Source organism: Mustelus asterias, chromosome 13, assembly GCF_964213995.1.
Source record: "Mustelus asterias chromosome 13, sMusAst1.hap1.1, whole genome shotgun sequence".
In the NCBI taxonomy this organism is placed as follows: domain Eukaryota; kingdom Metazoa; phylum Chordata; class Chondrichthyes; order Carcharhiniformes; family Triakidae; genus Mustelus; species Mustelus asterias.
Genome location: NC_135813.1, coordinates 31,307,349 through 31,323,601, shown reverse-complemented (window position 1 = coordinate 31,323,601; position 16,253 = coordinate 31,307,349). Strand labels below are relative to the sequence as shown.

Here is a 16,253-nt window from a genome sequence, read left to right as displayed (position 1 = left end):
TGATCCTTATATATTACAGCAAGCAGCCATTTCATAGCCATAAATTTATAATTCCATACCTCATAAAATTGTACCACCAAGAAGTGTAGGCTCTGATGATTCAAGAAATTTGTCAATATGTTCATTTTATTTGCTGTGGAAGTTGAACAACTGGCATGGCGGATATGGGAATTGCCCAATCGTTAATTTTTAATTCCCATTCTGGGAATGTTACGATCTTTTGACGCAAATTCTGCTTGAACTGGAACGGGTTTCCCAACGTGGCTGTTTTCACAGGCCGTCTGGAACGCGATCATTTTACAGGACCGTAAATCACACACACACGCACAACCACACCAAATGAATCTTCCCAGTGCTGGATACTAAAAGTTGGCAGACTGGTAGATTTAATTAGGAAAGAATGAGCTAATGGCCACCTGTCAGTTGTAATAAAGTGGTGATGTGGAAGAATGTTGGAACGTTCAGAAATCTGTACAGTATATGCCTGGCCTTGTTCTACAACATAGAATTTGTACCTGACCAGCGTGATATTCAGTATAATATGGAGCCTTTATACTAAGAGATGACCTCAAGTGCGTGCTACCAGATGTTTTGCTTTAATCTATTCGATTCAAAGTATATACAAATTCATAGCAGCTGTAAACCATGCTGCCATCTTTTTCCATGCATTAAATTCAAGATTTGATCACCATTGTTACTGTGAATCTTAAGGTTCGTAAGCATACACATCATGCTACTCATTGGTTTTATATGTAAGAGGGTGAGGGGATATTATACTTAATCATTGTAATTTTTTAAGTTCAGCCATACAGGCTTAATTTCAGATGATTGCTCCAAATCTTGTAGCATCTTTTAGCCACCAAGAGATTCTATTTGAAAGCAAATTACTAACTTAAATGACAAATGGCAATTTTTCACAAAAGTCATTGCAGGGCCTTTTATTAAAAGTATGATGTGTGAGAGGTACATTGTGGCATTTTCTGGCCGCGCCCGCCCCAAAACCAGAAAATCCTACCCGCCGTCAACGGATCTTTGCATGGTCACCCCCCGCCAACCATGTGCGATGATTCTACGATTCCCGTGGCAGGCAGAACTGGAAAATTCCGGTAAAAATCTGCCAGAAGTATTTCTTTCTTTTTCAAATGTGAGTTGTTGCTCCTATTTTCAAAGAAGTCAGTGAGAAAAGTTATAGCAAGCCAACAGTGCAGAAGGAGGCCATTCAGCCCATCAAGCCTGCACCGACTCTCTGACAGAGCATCTTAGTCAGGCCCAGTCCAACCCTAACCCCATAACCCCACATATTCATCCCGTTAATTACCCCTCACCTACACATCTTGGGACACTAAGGGGCAATTTAGTATGGCCAATCCAACTAACCCCGCACATCTTTGGAGTGTGGGAGGAAACCGAAGCACCCGGTGAAAACCCACGCAGACACGGGGAGAATGTACAAACTCTACACAGTCACCCAAGGCTGGAATCGACCCTGGGTCTTTGGCGCTGTGGAACTGCAGTGCTAACCACTGTCGCGCACAGAGTGAAGGCCAGACTTAGCATTTTCTGAGTAAGAAAGGAGCAAGTGATCTCTTAGAGATATTGGAGATTGTTTTGGGAAGGACAATGTAAATCTGTCTTTCAATTATATTAAGAGCATATGGCAAGACAACACAGCAAAAAAGGTGAACTTAGGACTCATCTCGGGAAATTCTTCACACAAAGAGCAATCAACTTGTGGAAAGGATTTCCACATTGAGTGGTGGAAAGCTATAACCCTAAATAGATGTGTTCATCAGGACTGAATTGCTTCCTCACTGTAAATAGCTTGTAATCTTGTAAACTGACATGATTTGAAAAGAAGCTCGCAATACATGTCTGGCAATGGAAGTTAAAGTGTAAATTCATTCAGGATTTTCAACATTCAAGCTTTAACTCATGAAGCATCTTTTGTGGACTGATATGCTCACCAGGTGGTAAGTAAACTGAATCAGCCTCTGTAAATATTTAAAAGTATCTTTTCCTTCTCTGTCATTGTTGTGTTTTGATGAAGTGGAAAATATCAAAAACATTTTTAAAAACTCAACTAAAGTCAATAGTGGTGAACTGCAGATGCGATGGCTTTGGGCTTTACATAAATGCACACACGAGCACACAAACTGATGTACAAGCACACACTCACAGGTACACACTCATGTATGCACATGCTCACACATACAGATACACACATACATGCACACTTATAGGTGCGCACACACAAGCATGCAAACACATATGCACATGCGCACACGCACACACAAGCAAGCAAGCAGACACACATGGCGCACACACACATGACACACACACACACACTCTCACACAGGCACACACACATCCCAGTGTGTAAAAGAATGTAACTGAAGATATTTCCATTACACAGCTGAACTCTTGCCATCATCTAGCTGGCGGAGATACTGCAGTCTGAATGGGAATCTTGATAATGAAGTTTGAAAAGTTTGGCAGTCGTTCGTTTGTGTGACCCTGGAAATTTTATTTATAAGTGTGGAGGAGGAAGTTGTAAATCCTGCTGAATTAACACTGAACCATGTTGGCTGAGAACTTGCTGGAGTGGGGCATCTCACAACATACACTGTCGAGTTAGACTTTATCCTGCACACTTCAGTTTAAAAATGTGTTGCACCCTAACTTGCTGGAAGTGCGCCCTGATAATGGCAGAGGCAACAGGGCACCTGAGACCTTCGTGAATGGTGGGGCTGAAGTCTTACCTTCTTCACTGATAAGAGTAAAGGATTGAGAAATAAACAGAAGGACTGATAAGGGATGTGAATAGAATGAGTGAATTCAGTATCAAATCAGATATAAAAATAGAAACATAGAAAATAGGTGCAGGAGTAGGCCATTCTGCCCTTTTGGCCTGCACCACCATTCAATATGATCATGGTTGATCATGGACTTTCAGTATCCCACTCCCACTTTCTCTCCACACCCCCTGATCCCTTTAGCCACAAAGGTCACATCCAGCTCCCTCTTGAACATATCTAACGAACTGGCCCCAGCAGCCTGTCCAGTCCCATCAGAGTTTTATATGTTTCTATGAGATCCCCTCTCATTCTTCCAAATTCCAGTGAGTATAAGCCCAGTCAATCCAGTCTCCCTTCACATGTCAGTCCTGCCATTCGGGGAATCAGTCTGGTGAACTTTCGCTGGACTCTCTCAATAGCAATTAAGGAGAGTTAGCAGAAAGATTAGGTTAAGAGAGAGAAAAAAAAACATAGAAAGGAGAAGTATGGAAATAATTTCAATCCCACATTTTTAAAGTTTGAATAATGATTCACTACCTGAAGGAATAAGGCTCTGGGCCAGAGAGGATGACAAGCAGTAATTAACAATTTTCACACAAATAAATCGATAGTAAAGCTATTAATCACCAGCCATAAATTTTTGCAGCATGTTTAGTGATCAATTAGCAAGAAAATCCAGAAAGTTCTGAAAAAACAATGGGGAGGCCAGGGGTGAGGTAAATATGTGTGAATCAAACAACAGGGCAAAGAAATCAAACAACCCCAATCAAACAAGCAAGAGGTTACCCGATTGTTCCATCAATTTGGCCCTTAATCAGGAAGTTCATATTCCAACAGGCTCACCTCAGTTGCCTGATTAAAGTCATTACACACACCACCACTCCCTTACATACCCCCTGTTCCCCCATCCCCATAACCCCGTGCATTTACCATGGCCAATCCACCTAGCCTACACATCTTGGGACTCAAGCGGCAAATTACCATGGCCAGTCCACCTACCCTGCACGTTTTTGGATCTTGTGCTTATAAACACATGCAGTATAAATACACATAGAAACATAGAAAAACTACAGCACAATACAGGCCCTTCGGCCCCACAAGTTGCGCCGAACATATCCCTACCTTTTAGGCCTACCTATAACCCTCCATCTTATTAAGTCCCATCTACTCATCCAGGAGTCTCTTAAAAGACCCTATTGAGTTTGCCTCCACCACCACTGACGGCAGCCGATTCCACTCGCCCACCACCCTCTGTGTGAAAAACTTCCCCCTAACATTTCCCCTGTACCTACCCCCCAGCACCTTAAACCTGTGTCCTCTCGTAGCAGCCATTTCCACCCTGGGAAAAATCCTCTGAGAGTCCACCCGATCTATGCCTCTCAACATCTTATATACCTCTATTAGATCTCCTCTCATCCTACGTCTCTCCAAGGAGAAAAGACCGAGCTCCCTCAGCCTATCCTCATAAGGCATGCCACTCAATCCAGGCAACATCCTTGTAAATCGCCTCTGCACCCTTTCAACCTTTTCCACATCCTTCCTGTAATGAGGCGACCAGAACTGAGCACAGTACTCCAAGTGGGGTCTGACGAGGGTCTTGTATAGCTGCATCATTATCCCCGGACTCCTAAACTCAATCCCTCGATTGATAAAGGCCAGCACACCATACGCCTTCTTAACCACCTCCTCCACCTACGGGGCCGATTTTAGAGTCCTATGGACCCGGACCCCAAGGTCCTTCTGATCCTCTACAGTACTAAGAGTCTTTCCCTTTATATTGTACTCCTCCATCCCATTTGACCTGCCAAAATGGACCACAACGCATTTATCTGGGTTGAAGTCCATCTGCCACTTCTCCGTCCAGCCTTGCATCCTATCTATGTCCCTCTGTAACTTCTGACATCCCTCCAGACTATCCACAACCCCACCAACCTTCGTGTCGTCGGCAAACTTACCAACCCATCCCTCCACTTCCTCATCCAGGTCATTTATGAAAATGGCCGACCACTGGTGACCGACCTCCATTTAGAAAAAGACCCATCTATACACACTCTCTGCCTCCTTTGGGCAAGCCAGTTCTGGATCCACAGGGCAGCAGCCCCTTGGATCCCATGCCCTCTCACTTTTTCTAGAAGCCTTGCATGGGGAACCTTATCGAACGCCTTGCTAAAATCCATATAAACCACATCTACCGCTTTCCCTTCGTCAATATGTTTAGTCACATTTTCAAAGAACTCCACAATTGCTACAATAATTGCTTAAGCTATAATTAACACCAAATATTTATTGCATTTCGGTACCACAGAGACACTTTCTACCACTTGTCACCAGCCTAGGAAAATGGGTTCCATGGTGATCAGAAATATCAATTTTGAAAAGCAGTACCTTCTACGGTTAAAATCAACCAGGAGTTAAATAGAAACTTTGAATTGGATTGTTAGTTCTGAACTGGAAAATTGATGGCATTGAAGGGGGATAAATCCCCAGGGCCTGATAATCTATATCGCAGACTACTTAAGGAAGTGGCTCTAGAAATAGCGGATGCATTGGTGGTCATCTTCCAGGATTCTATAGACTCTGGAACAGTCCGTGCAGATTGGAGGGTAACTAATGTCACTCCAATATTCAAAAAAGGATGGTAGAGAGAAAACAGGGAATTATAGACCATTAAGCTTAACGTTAGTAGTGGGGAAAATTCTCGAATCCATTATTAAAGACTTTATAGCAGAGCATTTAGAAAGCAGTGGCAGGATCAGACAGTCAGCATGGATTTATGAAGGGGAAATCATGCTTGACAAATCTGTTGGAATTCTTTGAAGATGTAACTAGTAGAGTTGACAAGGTAGATGTGGTATATTTGGACTTTCAGAAAGCGTTTGACAAAGTGCCGCACAAGAGATTATCATTCAAGGTTAAAGCACATGGGATTGGGGGAAGTGTATTGAGATGGATAGAAAACTGGTTGGCAGAGATGAAACAAAGAGTAGGAATTAATGGGTGCTTTTCTAATTGGTAGGCTGTAACTAGTGAGGTGCCACAGGGATCGGTGCTGGGACCCCAACCATTCACAATATATATTAATGATTTGGATAAAGGAACAAAATGTAACATCTCAAAGTTTGCACATGATACCAAGTTGGCGGGAGGGTGAATTGTGATGTGGATGCAGAGATTCTTCAGAATGATCTGGACAGGTTGGGTGAGTGGGCAAATCAATGGTAGATGAGGTATAATTTGGATAAATGTGAGGTTATTCACTTTGGAAGCAAAAACAAGATTATTACCTGAATGGCTGTAAATTGGGAGAGGGGAGTTTGCAGAGGGATCTGGGTGTCCTTGTGCACCAGTCACTGAAGGTAAGCATGCAGGTGCAGCAGGCGGTAATGGAGGAAAATGGCATGTTGGCTTTCATTGCGAGAGGTTTTGAGTACAAGAGCAGGGATGTATTGTTGCAATTATACAGGGCCTTGGTGAGGCCACACCTAGAGTATTGTGTGCAGTTTTGGTCCCCTTTTCTGAGGAAGGATGTTCTTGCTCTCGAGGGAGTGCAGCGAAGGTTTACCAGGCTGATTCCAGGGATGGTGTGATTGATGTATGAGGAGAAATTGACTAGGTTAGGATTGTTTTCGCTGGAGTTCAGATGAATGAGGGGGGATCTCATAGAGACTTATAAAATTCTAACAGGACTAGACAAGGTAGATGCAGGGAGGATATTCCCGATAGTGGAGGGAGTCCAGAGCCAAGAGTCACAGTCTGAGGATTAAGGGTAGACCATTTAGGACAGAGGAGAGGAGACATTTCTTCACTCAAAGAGTGCTGAGCCTGTGGAATTCATTACCACAGGAAGTAGTTGATGCCAAAACATTGTATTCAAGAGGCGGCTGGATATAACACTTGGGGCGAATGGGATCAAAGGTCATGGGGAGAAAGCAGGATTAGGCTACTGAGTTGGATGATCAGCCATGATTGTAATAAATGGCGGAGCAGGCTCGACGGGCCAAATGGCTTCCTCCTGCTCTTATCTACTATGATTCTATGATCCCTGACCATTTGTATGTTTATATAATCAGAAGAATTATATTTTGCTTTGGAATTAGACTTTAAATGTTTAGCTTAACATATTCGGATGAAATTCCCTTGCTCATTATTTGAAGTGAAGATGATAACCAGTTTCAGAAAACAAGACAGAAGAATTCCAAACCAAATTGGGAATTACTTATATGAAAGTATTCAACAGGCCTAATTTCAAGGCAGTTATCCTTCTCTTGTCCTGTGGAAAATGACTGGAAATGCACCAAGCTGAAAATCAATGTGTAAATTATTGTAATTAGGAAAATTCAGCATAAATTCCTTAGTATCCCAAACTAGTGATATTAGAACAGAGGCTGAAGTAAATTTGTCCCCAGGCCTCTTCAACTTAAATAAAAAGTATCAGTGGCATCAACTCGGCACAAAGAAATTAGAAATAGAAATAGAAGTAGGCCATTCGGCCCTTTGAGCTGCTCCACCATTCATTTTGATCATGGCTGATCATCAAATTCAATGTCCTGATCCTGCTTTCCCTGATATCCCTGGATCATTTAAGCCCCAAGAGATATATCTAATTTCTTCACCTCAACACACCTTACCTGTCAGAGTTAAATCCAGTATGATGAAACCAATGGAAAGGCAAGGCAGCCTCATAGTAGCCTACGGTACTCCTGCTCCTTTGGATTCCATCAAACGCAAACATTTTTCCAAGTTTATGGCTCTCCAGCAATGCCCAGAAGGAGCACTTGTTACAATACTCAAAATCAGTAGCGCCCATCAGATTTTGCAAGGTCCAAGTAATGACACCAACGAGGTCCATGAGGTCGGCCTCTTGGAGTATGAGCTCCCTCATTGAGATAATGATTGCCTGTCCAATCAGGGAGTCTCACCTGTGTATCTAATGAGGAACGTCAGGTCTACTGACACTCCAAATTCTGACTGTTTACCTGAAGCGCTCTTCGGAGTGGAATGGAGTTTGTAGAAGTTGTGGAGGCTGATTGGCCATGCTAAATTGCCCTTAGTGTCAGGGGAACTAGCTAGGGTAAATACATGGGGTTATGGGGAAAGGGTATGGGCAGGATTGTGGTCGGTGCAGACTCGATGGGCCAAATGGCCTGCTACTGCGCTGTAGGATTCTATGATTCTATGAAAAAGGGATTTTGGTGAAGGGACACCAGCCTCTGAGAAAATATTTCAGCCCAAGTGGGCCAAACAGATTTTGGAATCTGCACCTGAAATGAATGCAGGACCTTTATTCCAATATTGGTGTCTGAACTAAAAGCTCTCAACCAATTTAGGGGTGGCCTGAACTCTCCCATAGTCAGAGCACCATCTGCACTCATTTGTTATCATTGCGTCAAATGTCGACCCACAAATGGCAACAACAGTGTTAAATTTAGACCCCGCTGTCAGGTGGAAGACACTAGTTTCAGAACATGATATATTATCTTAATTGTTTTATTCAGTCTTCTGGAAATGCAGTGAGGCTTGCAGGACCTTTAAAGTGATGAATGATGCAATTTTCTCCCTAATCCCGCAGTGATTGATGCGCCGAGCCAAGTAGAAGTAAATAAAGTCACAGACACCACCGCTCACATTACCTGGTTCAAGCCATCTGCCCGAATTGAGGGGATCAGCCTGTCCTATGGGATTCCAGGCAGTGAGAAGGCAACTGTCGAACTTCCTGACACGGAGACAGCCTATTCCATAGCCGAGCTTCAGCCGGATACTGGATACGAAGTTTCTCTGGTTTCTCAACGTGGGGACATGAGAAGTGTTCCTGCCGTCAGTACTTTCACTACAGGTAAATCAACGTTGCTAAACTGGCAAAATAATTTATAACAATTCTGTATTGTGCTGGATTGTCATAAACCAGCTTGCATAATATGTAACTATGTCAAATATAATTTTGTGATGTTAAAGGCGCTATATAAATGCAAGTCATTGTTGTATTATCATAGTAAGGTCTAATAGCATGTACAATGCAGTCTATTCATGATTCAGTTTCTTTGCAGTAAAAATATCCAATCATTTAAATTAATGAAAAACACAATAATATGAAAATTTAGTGTCAATAATGAATCAAGTGATTTTAATTAGCTACCATTTCCCATTAAAATATCATGCCACATAAAAACATCTGTGTTCCAGAATCATCCAGTCCTTCATTGACCTTAAGCTCATAGGTCATTCTTTTTAGGCCTCTGGCTGTTGTCTTTGCACATCTGGCCCGTGACATTCTCTTCATCTGGGATAATGGCAGAGATTGCCTCCCATGGCATGTTTACCCGCTGCAGAGGCAGCTGGCCATTGGCCACTGGTGGAATCTTCTGACCCTGCCAAAGTCTACAACATTTTGTATGGCTCACTCACTGTTGGGGAACCCGCTGCGCAGCAGGGGTCGCCTTCAGCGGGACCGGAAGATCATGCCAGCGGGAAGGACCGGAAAATCCCACCCAGTGCCTGTGCATTCCCATACCAATCAATCTCAAGTAAAAAATAAAATAAAATCACCTGGCCATTCCTCCTTTCCGAACCATGGGATCCTGCTTTGGAATCATAGAATCCCTACAGTGCAGAAGGAGGCCGTTTGGCCCATCGAGTCTGCACCGACCACAATCCCAACCAGGCCCTATTCCCGTAACCCCACATATTTACCCTACTGATCCCAATGACACTAGGGTCAATTTAGCATGGCCAATCAACCTAACCTGCACATTTTTGGACTGTGGGAGGAAACCAGAGCACCGAGAGGAAACCCATGCAGACACAGAGAAAATGTGCTCACAGATAGTGACCCGAGGCCGGAATTGAACCCGGGTCCTTGGCGCTGTGAGGCAGCAGTGCTAACCACTGTGCCACCCTGCCACCCAATGTTTCACACATGTTCATACCTCAGTACATGAACTCTATATGGACAGTTGAAATCTTGCTGCAAAATAATTCCCAGTCCTTCATATGGTTTGCACCTAATACGGTGACTCTACAAAAACAGACAACCATTGACTAGCATACGATCATGCTAAGTTGCATTTGTGTGTGGCCTTCACTCTACGCTTGATACTGACAATAAGTTTAAATTCCAGCATCCCGCAGTATTCTGCTAATTTTAATTTAGCCTAGCACTACGATTGGGCAATCTAGGTTGATTTGGTAATCTATTATGTCAAATTATTTATCAATTCAAGATATATCAAAGATATATAATGCAGCTTTAACTTTTGGTGGTCAATAAATGTCTCTGAATGTTGTTATATCACTTTAGAATTAAAGGATTTAAGCTACACCACTTAACTGAGAATGTTAATTGATTTTCTCTACCTTTCCTCAAATACATCATTATTTTGTTCGAGTGAGTTGAAGCTTAACATTGTCATCCTGGTACTTGGCTACATCAAGTGTCAGATCAAGCCCTAGATGGGATGTGGTGTCTTTTTTTGTCAGCTTGGATCTTGTTTTTCTCTCTTGTGGGGACCATGAATTGGATTCGATTTGAATTTGGTTTTTGGACCAAGCAAGGAATGGATTCGGGTCTGCCCAGTCTGCTCTGAGCATTGGCTTTGCAACCTTAAGAAAGGAGTGAACTTCTTTTTGAATCCTGGTAATTCGGACTACTTTGAAATGAAGTGTCCGTTAAACTGCAATATACAGTATCCTGGAGTGTGACCAAAAACTCTTTCAATGGGTGGCACAGTGGTTAGCACTGCTGCCTCACAGCACCAGGGACCCGGGTTCAATTTTGGCCTGGGTGTCTGTGTGGAGTTTGCACCTTCTCCCCGTGTCTGCGTGGGTTTCTTCCGGGTGCTCCGGTTTCTTCCCATAGTCCAAAGATGTGCAGGTTAGGTTGATTGGCCATGCTAAATTGCCTGTTAGTGTCAGGGAGACTAGCAGGATGGGGCTATGGGGATAGGGCCTGTGTGGGATTGTTGTCGGTGAGGCTAATGGAATGTAATGGAATCTAAGACTATGGAAAAACAATGCAATTTTACAAAATCCAGGCTCAACGGGCCAAACATCCTCTTTTGGCACTGTAGGAATTCTATGATTTTAATCCTGTGCTCTTGGTAAAGACTTCAAAAGCTCCTCGCTTGTACTTTTATCCCTTGCTTAATGCTATTTTTTTTACATCTAGACCTTGATGCTCCCAAAAACCTGAGGAACGAATCTCAAACAGATAACAGCATCACCTTAGAGTGGAAGAACACCAGAGCTGCTGCTGATAGCTACAAGATTAAATATTCACCACTGGCAGGAGGAGAGCACAAGGAAATCACTGTCGAAAGAAGCACTCAACCAACCACCAAAATTAAGATTCCCGGTAATATTGACTATAAGGTCAGGGTATTCTTCCAAATCCAAAAGATTCACATAAAATCCAACGTTGCCTTGGAGTGTGTTAACGTTAATTAGCTTGTGCTAAGCTGAAGATGACTGGTTAGAATGTTGGCCATAACTCTCCGGCAGTTCATGCCGGGAGAATTCTCCGAGCCCGCCGGCAGCACACCCCCGCTCACGGATTTCCTGCCAGAGTGAGATGATGTCAATGGAATTCCCATTGTCAGCGGTTGAACCAGAGAATCCCACCACTTGCAAACAAAGCGCCACCTCCCGCCAGCAGGAAACACGCGGCTGGGAGGCCTCATTTGATCCCACTTCATCTGACTGGAAGACACTTGAGTTTTTAATCATACATTAAAAATAAAAGGAGACCAAACTGTGGTCTCTTCACGAAATGGTCCTCAGGTCCTGGCAATCCAGCCCATGAAATCCATACAATTCTCATTTGCACTTTGATTCTTTATTTACCACTTTGCACTGTTTGACTTTGTAGATATTGGAAAGGGTTGTTTCCAATGACTTCAGGGGTCAAACTGGCTTTCCCCTGTAGTGCACGGAGGATCTGAATAGAATGCTATGCCACTTGTCTTTTCCATCGTAGCTAAGAAACTTCACCATCTTTGCCTCTTTCGTGAATCAAATCCTAAAATAGCACACCATGATCTATTAGCATTGATCATTTGAAAGATATGCAAGCAAATTAGAAATTTCAATGTGACCTCAAAGGCTTCATTATTCGTAGATATGATGGGGAGATGCCGGTGTTGGACTGGGGTGGGCACAATAAGAAGTATCACAACACCAGATTAAAGTCCAACAGGTTTATTCGGAATCACGAGCTTTCGGAGCACTGCTCCTTCAGCAGGTTAGTCACCTAATGAAGGAACAGTGCTCCGAAAGCTTGTGAGACTTCTTACTGTTCGTAGATGCACAGTCCACAAGAACTAGGATATCCATGTAATGACGCATATGATCATTCCCAAATCTAGGGACTGTCTGAAAAGCCTCTCAAATATGCTCCCAGGTGCTTTTATGCTGTATAATAATTGCAATTCGTCTTCATTTCCACATTGCTCTTTCCCATTTTGAGTATCTGTTGGCAATATTGTTGAATTATCACCACAAATTTGGGTGAAGCTGTAAATGATTTAATCGATTATCAGAACAAAAGCAGCCGCCAACCAGAGTGATTCATTTAGCAGCATCCAAATCTTCAAAACAAATATTGTTTTTAAAGAAAGCCCGGAGTTTATGTGGTTACCAGTTCACACCATAAGAGTTTTTTTTTTAAAGAATACTTTGTTCAAACTACATTTGTTGGTAAAGTTACAAAAATGTGCACTTATAAACCTCTTTATTACATGTTGAAATGCCTCAAAGAACAGAATGGGATCTTTTGGATCACTATTATTATTAGAAGCAAATGATTGGAGGCAAGGCTCTCTACATTAATTCCTATTTTTGTGCTTCATCTACCAGGACCATGTGGAGGACACAACACCTTACCTCAGTTTCTTTTCTCCTCTTGTTGTCTTTAGCCATGTAAACCCAAGCTTGTCAATTCTGAGAACCACAGCTTTGTGTTTCCTACTGTTTTGAGCCTTGATTGTAGGCTTCAGACTATCTTCAGGATCCCTCATTTCCTCAAAAAAAGAACTGCTGATTAATATATTTTCGCTTCCTGGTTTTTTTGCTTCACAGAATGGGATGCTCAATCTCCCCTTAGCGACATGGGACGGGATCTTGGGTCCTCACTCTCCATCTGTGAGGTTGCCAGCGAGGGCTCAAGATCTGGCGAATCCCGGAAATCGCAAATCTCACTGGCGAGATCGCGTTCTCGGATTTTTGCCGCCACTCGTCAGCACCGGAATCAGGTTCATGCCCATGTGGACGAGAACCTGATTTTCATGCAATTAAATAAATATTAACCTAACTAAAGAATCCCTTCACCAGATGTTCCTCCCTCTCGCTAGATGTTGTCGCCTCGACAAGGTTTACAACAGGTCCACCCAGATGTGAACCTGCCGAGGGGATCCCCAGGGGTACAAAGATCACTATAGCCCTGGGTAGGGGGGGGGTATGACCAGGCAATGCTCTGACAATGCCCCCTGGCACTGCCCTGGCACAGGTTGGCACTGCCAAGTTGGAAAATCCCACCCTCTGAGGTTGTGTTGTATTAACAGAATAACGGCCTTAAGAGCAATATTCTGCTGCTTTGTAGTTGCATTAAATGTTTGGAATTAAATATGAACAATTTTGTATCCTGCAGATCTGCAGCCTGGTACTGAATATGGTTTTGGAGTTAGTGCCATTAAAGACAACCGAGAGAGTGCCCCTGCTACCATCAACATAGCCACAGGTAAGACTTGGGCATCAGATACCAAACTGAGTTGATCAAATATTGTACAGCAAAAAGAGAATATAAAAGGGCAGCAACTATTCTGGGCATCACATCAATGTCTTTGGAGTGAGCTGCTGATAAAAGAATGCAATCACGGATAGGAGGAGGAATAGACAATGTGGCCCGTCCGGTCTACTCCACCATTCAATAAAATCATGGCCCATTTTCGATCTCAACTCCACTTTCTGCAGAAAGTGCTGGATAAACTCAGCAGGTCCGGCAGAGAGAAACAGAGTTAACATTTCGAATCCAGTATGACTTCCGAAGACGACTTATATTGGACTCAAAGCTTTAACTCTGTTTTTCTCTTTCCACCAAAGCTGTTGCAATTTTCCAACACCTTCCATTTTTATGACTGACTTTGAGTCTGGACTCTCAGAATTACTTCACCAGGGGTAAATGGAAAGTGTCAATGCACCTCCCACACTTCCAACAATATAAAAGGCTTACAAGTATTTTTTAAAAAGAAAACAGATGTTTAATACGTTTATGGATACAACATATTGTATAGGAACTTTGGAATAAAGCTACTTCCACTTGGGAGGAAAATCTTCATCATGTCTCATGATATTGTCACTCGTGATTTATGGAGAATTTCTGGAGTAAATTGAATGTGGCAAAGTTTCCTACTGTGAACTTTGTTTAATGCATTAAATTCAGCACAATTAACCCTAGTTACCAGACAACAAAGGCATTCATATCATAAACAAAATATCACATCCGATGCCAAAATTGTCTGTCATATTATTACCACAGAAAAGCTAGTTACTTGGAAGTTTTGTTGCACAAGAAATACATTTATTAATTTAAAAAATGTGAACCAATCCAGCAAATTTCTTTCTGCGACCACTAAGCTACGGATCAGTATTGTTAGTTACACACTGTTTTCCCTCCAATTTCTCCCCCTTTATCTACTGACCCTGAATGGTTAACAGCCGCTGGTTGTTTTTCAGCATTCAATTAATGTATGAGTTCCTCATGTATCAGTCAAGATAGTGAGCATCACAGGCCATAGGGGGTCACACCACCAAAGCCAGCGATGGATCGCAATCTGGAACAAAGACCATGGCTGTTCTGTTTTCTCCTTCACTGGTCAGTTGTCCAGAAGCCAATTTTTGGAACCCTTCCATCGCCCGCCAGTAAGATCGGCTAACTGGGAAAAGAATCAGGGATCAAGCCCGAGACCCTGACCCAAGTTGTGAAGGTTCCACGTTAGGTAGTGTGCTCAAGCCCAGGCATCAAGAGCAAACTGCACTTAAACTTTCTCATTATTTACTGCTGCAGACTTGGACAGCCCAAGAGACTTGAAAGTGATCGCGACAACGGAGAGCACAATCACTTTGACATGGAAACGCCCCGTGGCAGTAATAGATCATTACTACATCATCTATATCTCATCCGCTGGTGAGAGGAATGAGGAGATTGTGACTGCCGATGCTATCTCGTACATCCTGACTGGGCTGAACCCCGCAGCTCAGTACACTATTATCCTAATAGCACAGCGAGATAAACAGAGGAGCAGGGCCTCCACCACCAGTGCTTCTACAGGTAAGGAAGAACCTTTGAGTGCCATTTTGATCTCTTCACTATTTGCTTTCTTTTTAAAAATGCTGCTAAAATCTGTGTTGTTTGTGTCAAGAGAAACATTTCAAGGAAGTTCTTTCTTTTCACAGAGATTCTGTCAGCTATTGCTGCTTCTTTCCAAAGCACAAAGGTGGGATTGTTAGGCCTGCCCATCACGTTAACTGATATGATTGGGTGTAACACTGCTTTCCCAACCCGCCTTGGTTTTACTCTCTATTGAAGGCAAAAGTGTAATAAGTCCTCGGAGGCAGAAGTCCCTTCACCAAAATCCCTTTATTTACAAGTCTGACAACTGCATACAGAGTGCTTTCAGTTCACAGTCTACACTAGGAGTCCCAGAGGAACTGACACTCCTGGTTAAAGCAAGAGGCTCCCAGATCGGCCCATCAATTTGGCCCTTAATCGAGGAGTTCATATTCTAACAGGCCCACCTCAATTTCCTGATTAAAGTCATTACAAAGAGAGAGTAACATTAGGCGGAGTATTAACTTACCTTTTCCTTCAGCCCAATCCTGTGAGCTTTCTGAGGAACACAGCAGGTTAAAATGGCCCTTCATTTGCAAGCTGGAAATGTTAAAAGTAGAAGTTCATCAGTCCAAATAGCTTTGTGTAATGGATATTCCTTTTTCAACCAAAAGCATAGTTTGAAAGAGTAACGGGGCCTTCTATATGATCCGGCGCAAACTGGTAATAAATACATCCATTCATTAATGTAATGATGAACCTGCATCCAGAGCCTCAAAGAACAGTAGTATATATTTGGTGATCGCAGGCCTCCCAATAAAAGTGGCCTATAGATGAAGCCCCTTGCTGATAACACACCTTTGCACAGTCAATTCTGTGGTGTAAATGCATTTGCAGGTGTAAATAATATAGATTGCTGGATTCATTCCGTTTGACTTTTAATGATGCAATGTTTGGGCGATGCTAAATTCAGCTTGTGCAATAATCTGATGTTATAGAATGCATAATAGACAATGTACATGAATATTGAAATAGGGAGCTGGGCCCCAGCCTTTACCTCTGTGAGGCTATGGAATAAGAATATTAGTACACAGTCCAGGTCCAATCCATCATTTCAGCTTATGCAGGCTCACTGGGAATTC

The 16,253-nt window shown here is 42.8% G+C and overlaps 1 protein-coding gene across 10 annotated transcripts in view; it reads left to right on the top strand.

Annotated features, from left to right (window-relative positions):
- The window catches only part of tncb (tenascin Cb), a 360,962-nt gene that overhangs the window by 272,601 nt on the left and 72,108 nt on the right, over window positions 1-16,253 (top strand). For all 10 annotated transcript variants that reach the window (XM_078226647.1, XM_078226655.1, XM_078226653.1 and 7 more), the window contains 4 exons: window positions 8,365-8,628; window positions 10,957-11,142; window positions 13,432-13,521; window positions 14,848-15,111. In XM_078226647.1, the coding sequence (XP_078082773.1) occupies window positions 8,365-8,628; window positions 10,957-11,142; window positions 13,432-13,521; window positions 14,848-15,111 (804 nt within the window). The remainder of the gene's footprint in view (window positions 1-8,364; window positions 8,629-10,956; window positions 11,143-13,431; window positions 13,522-14,847; window positions 15,112-16,253) is intronic.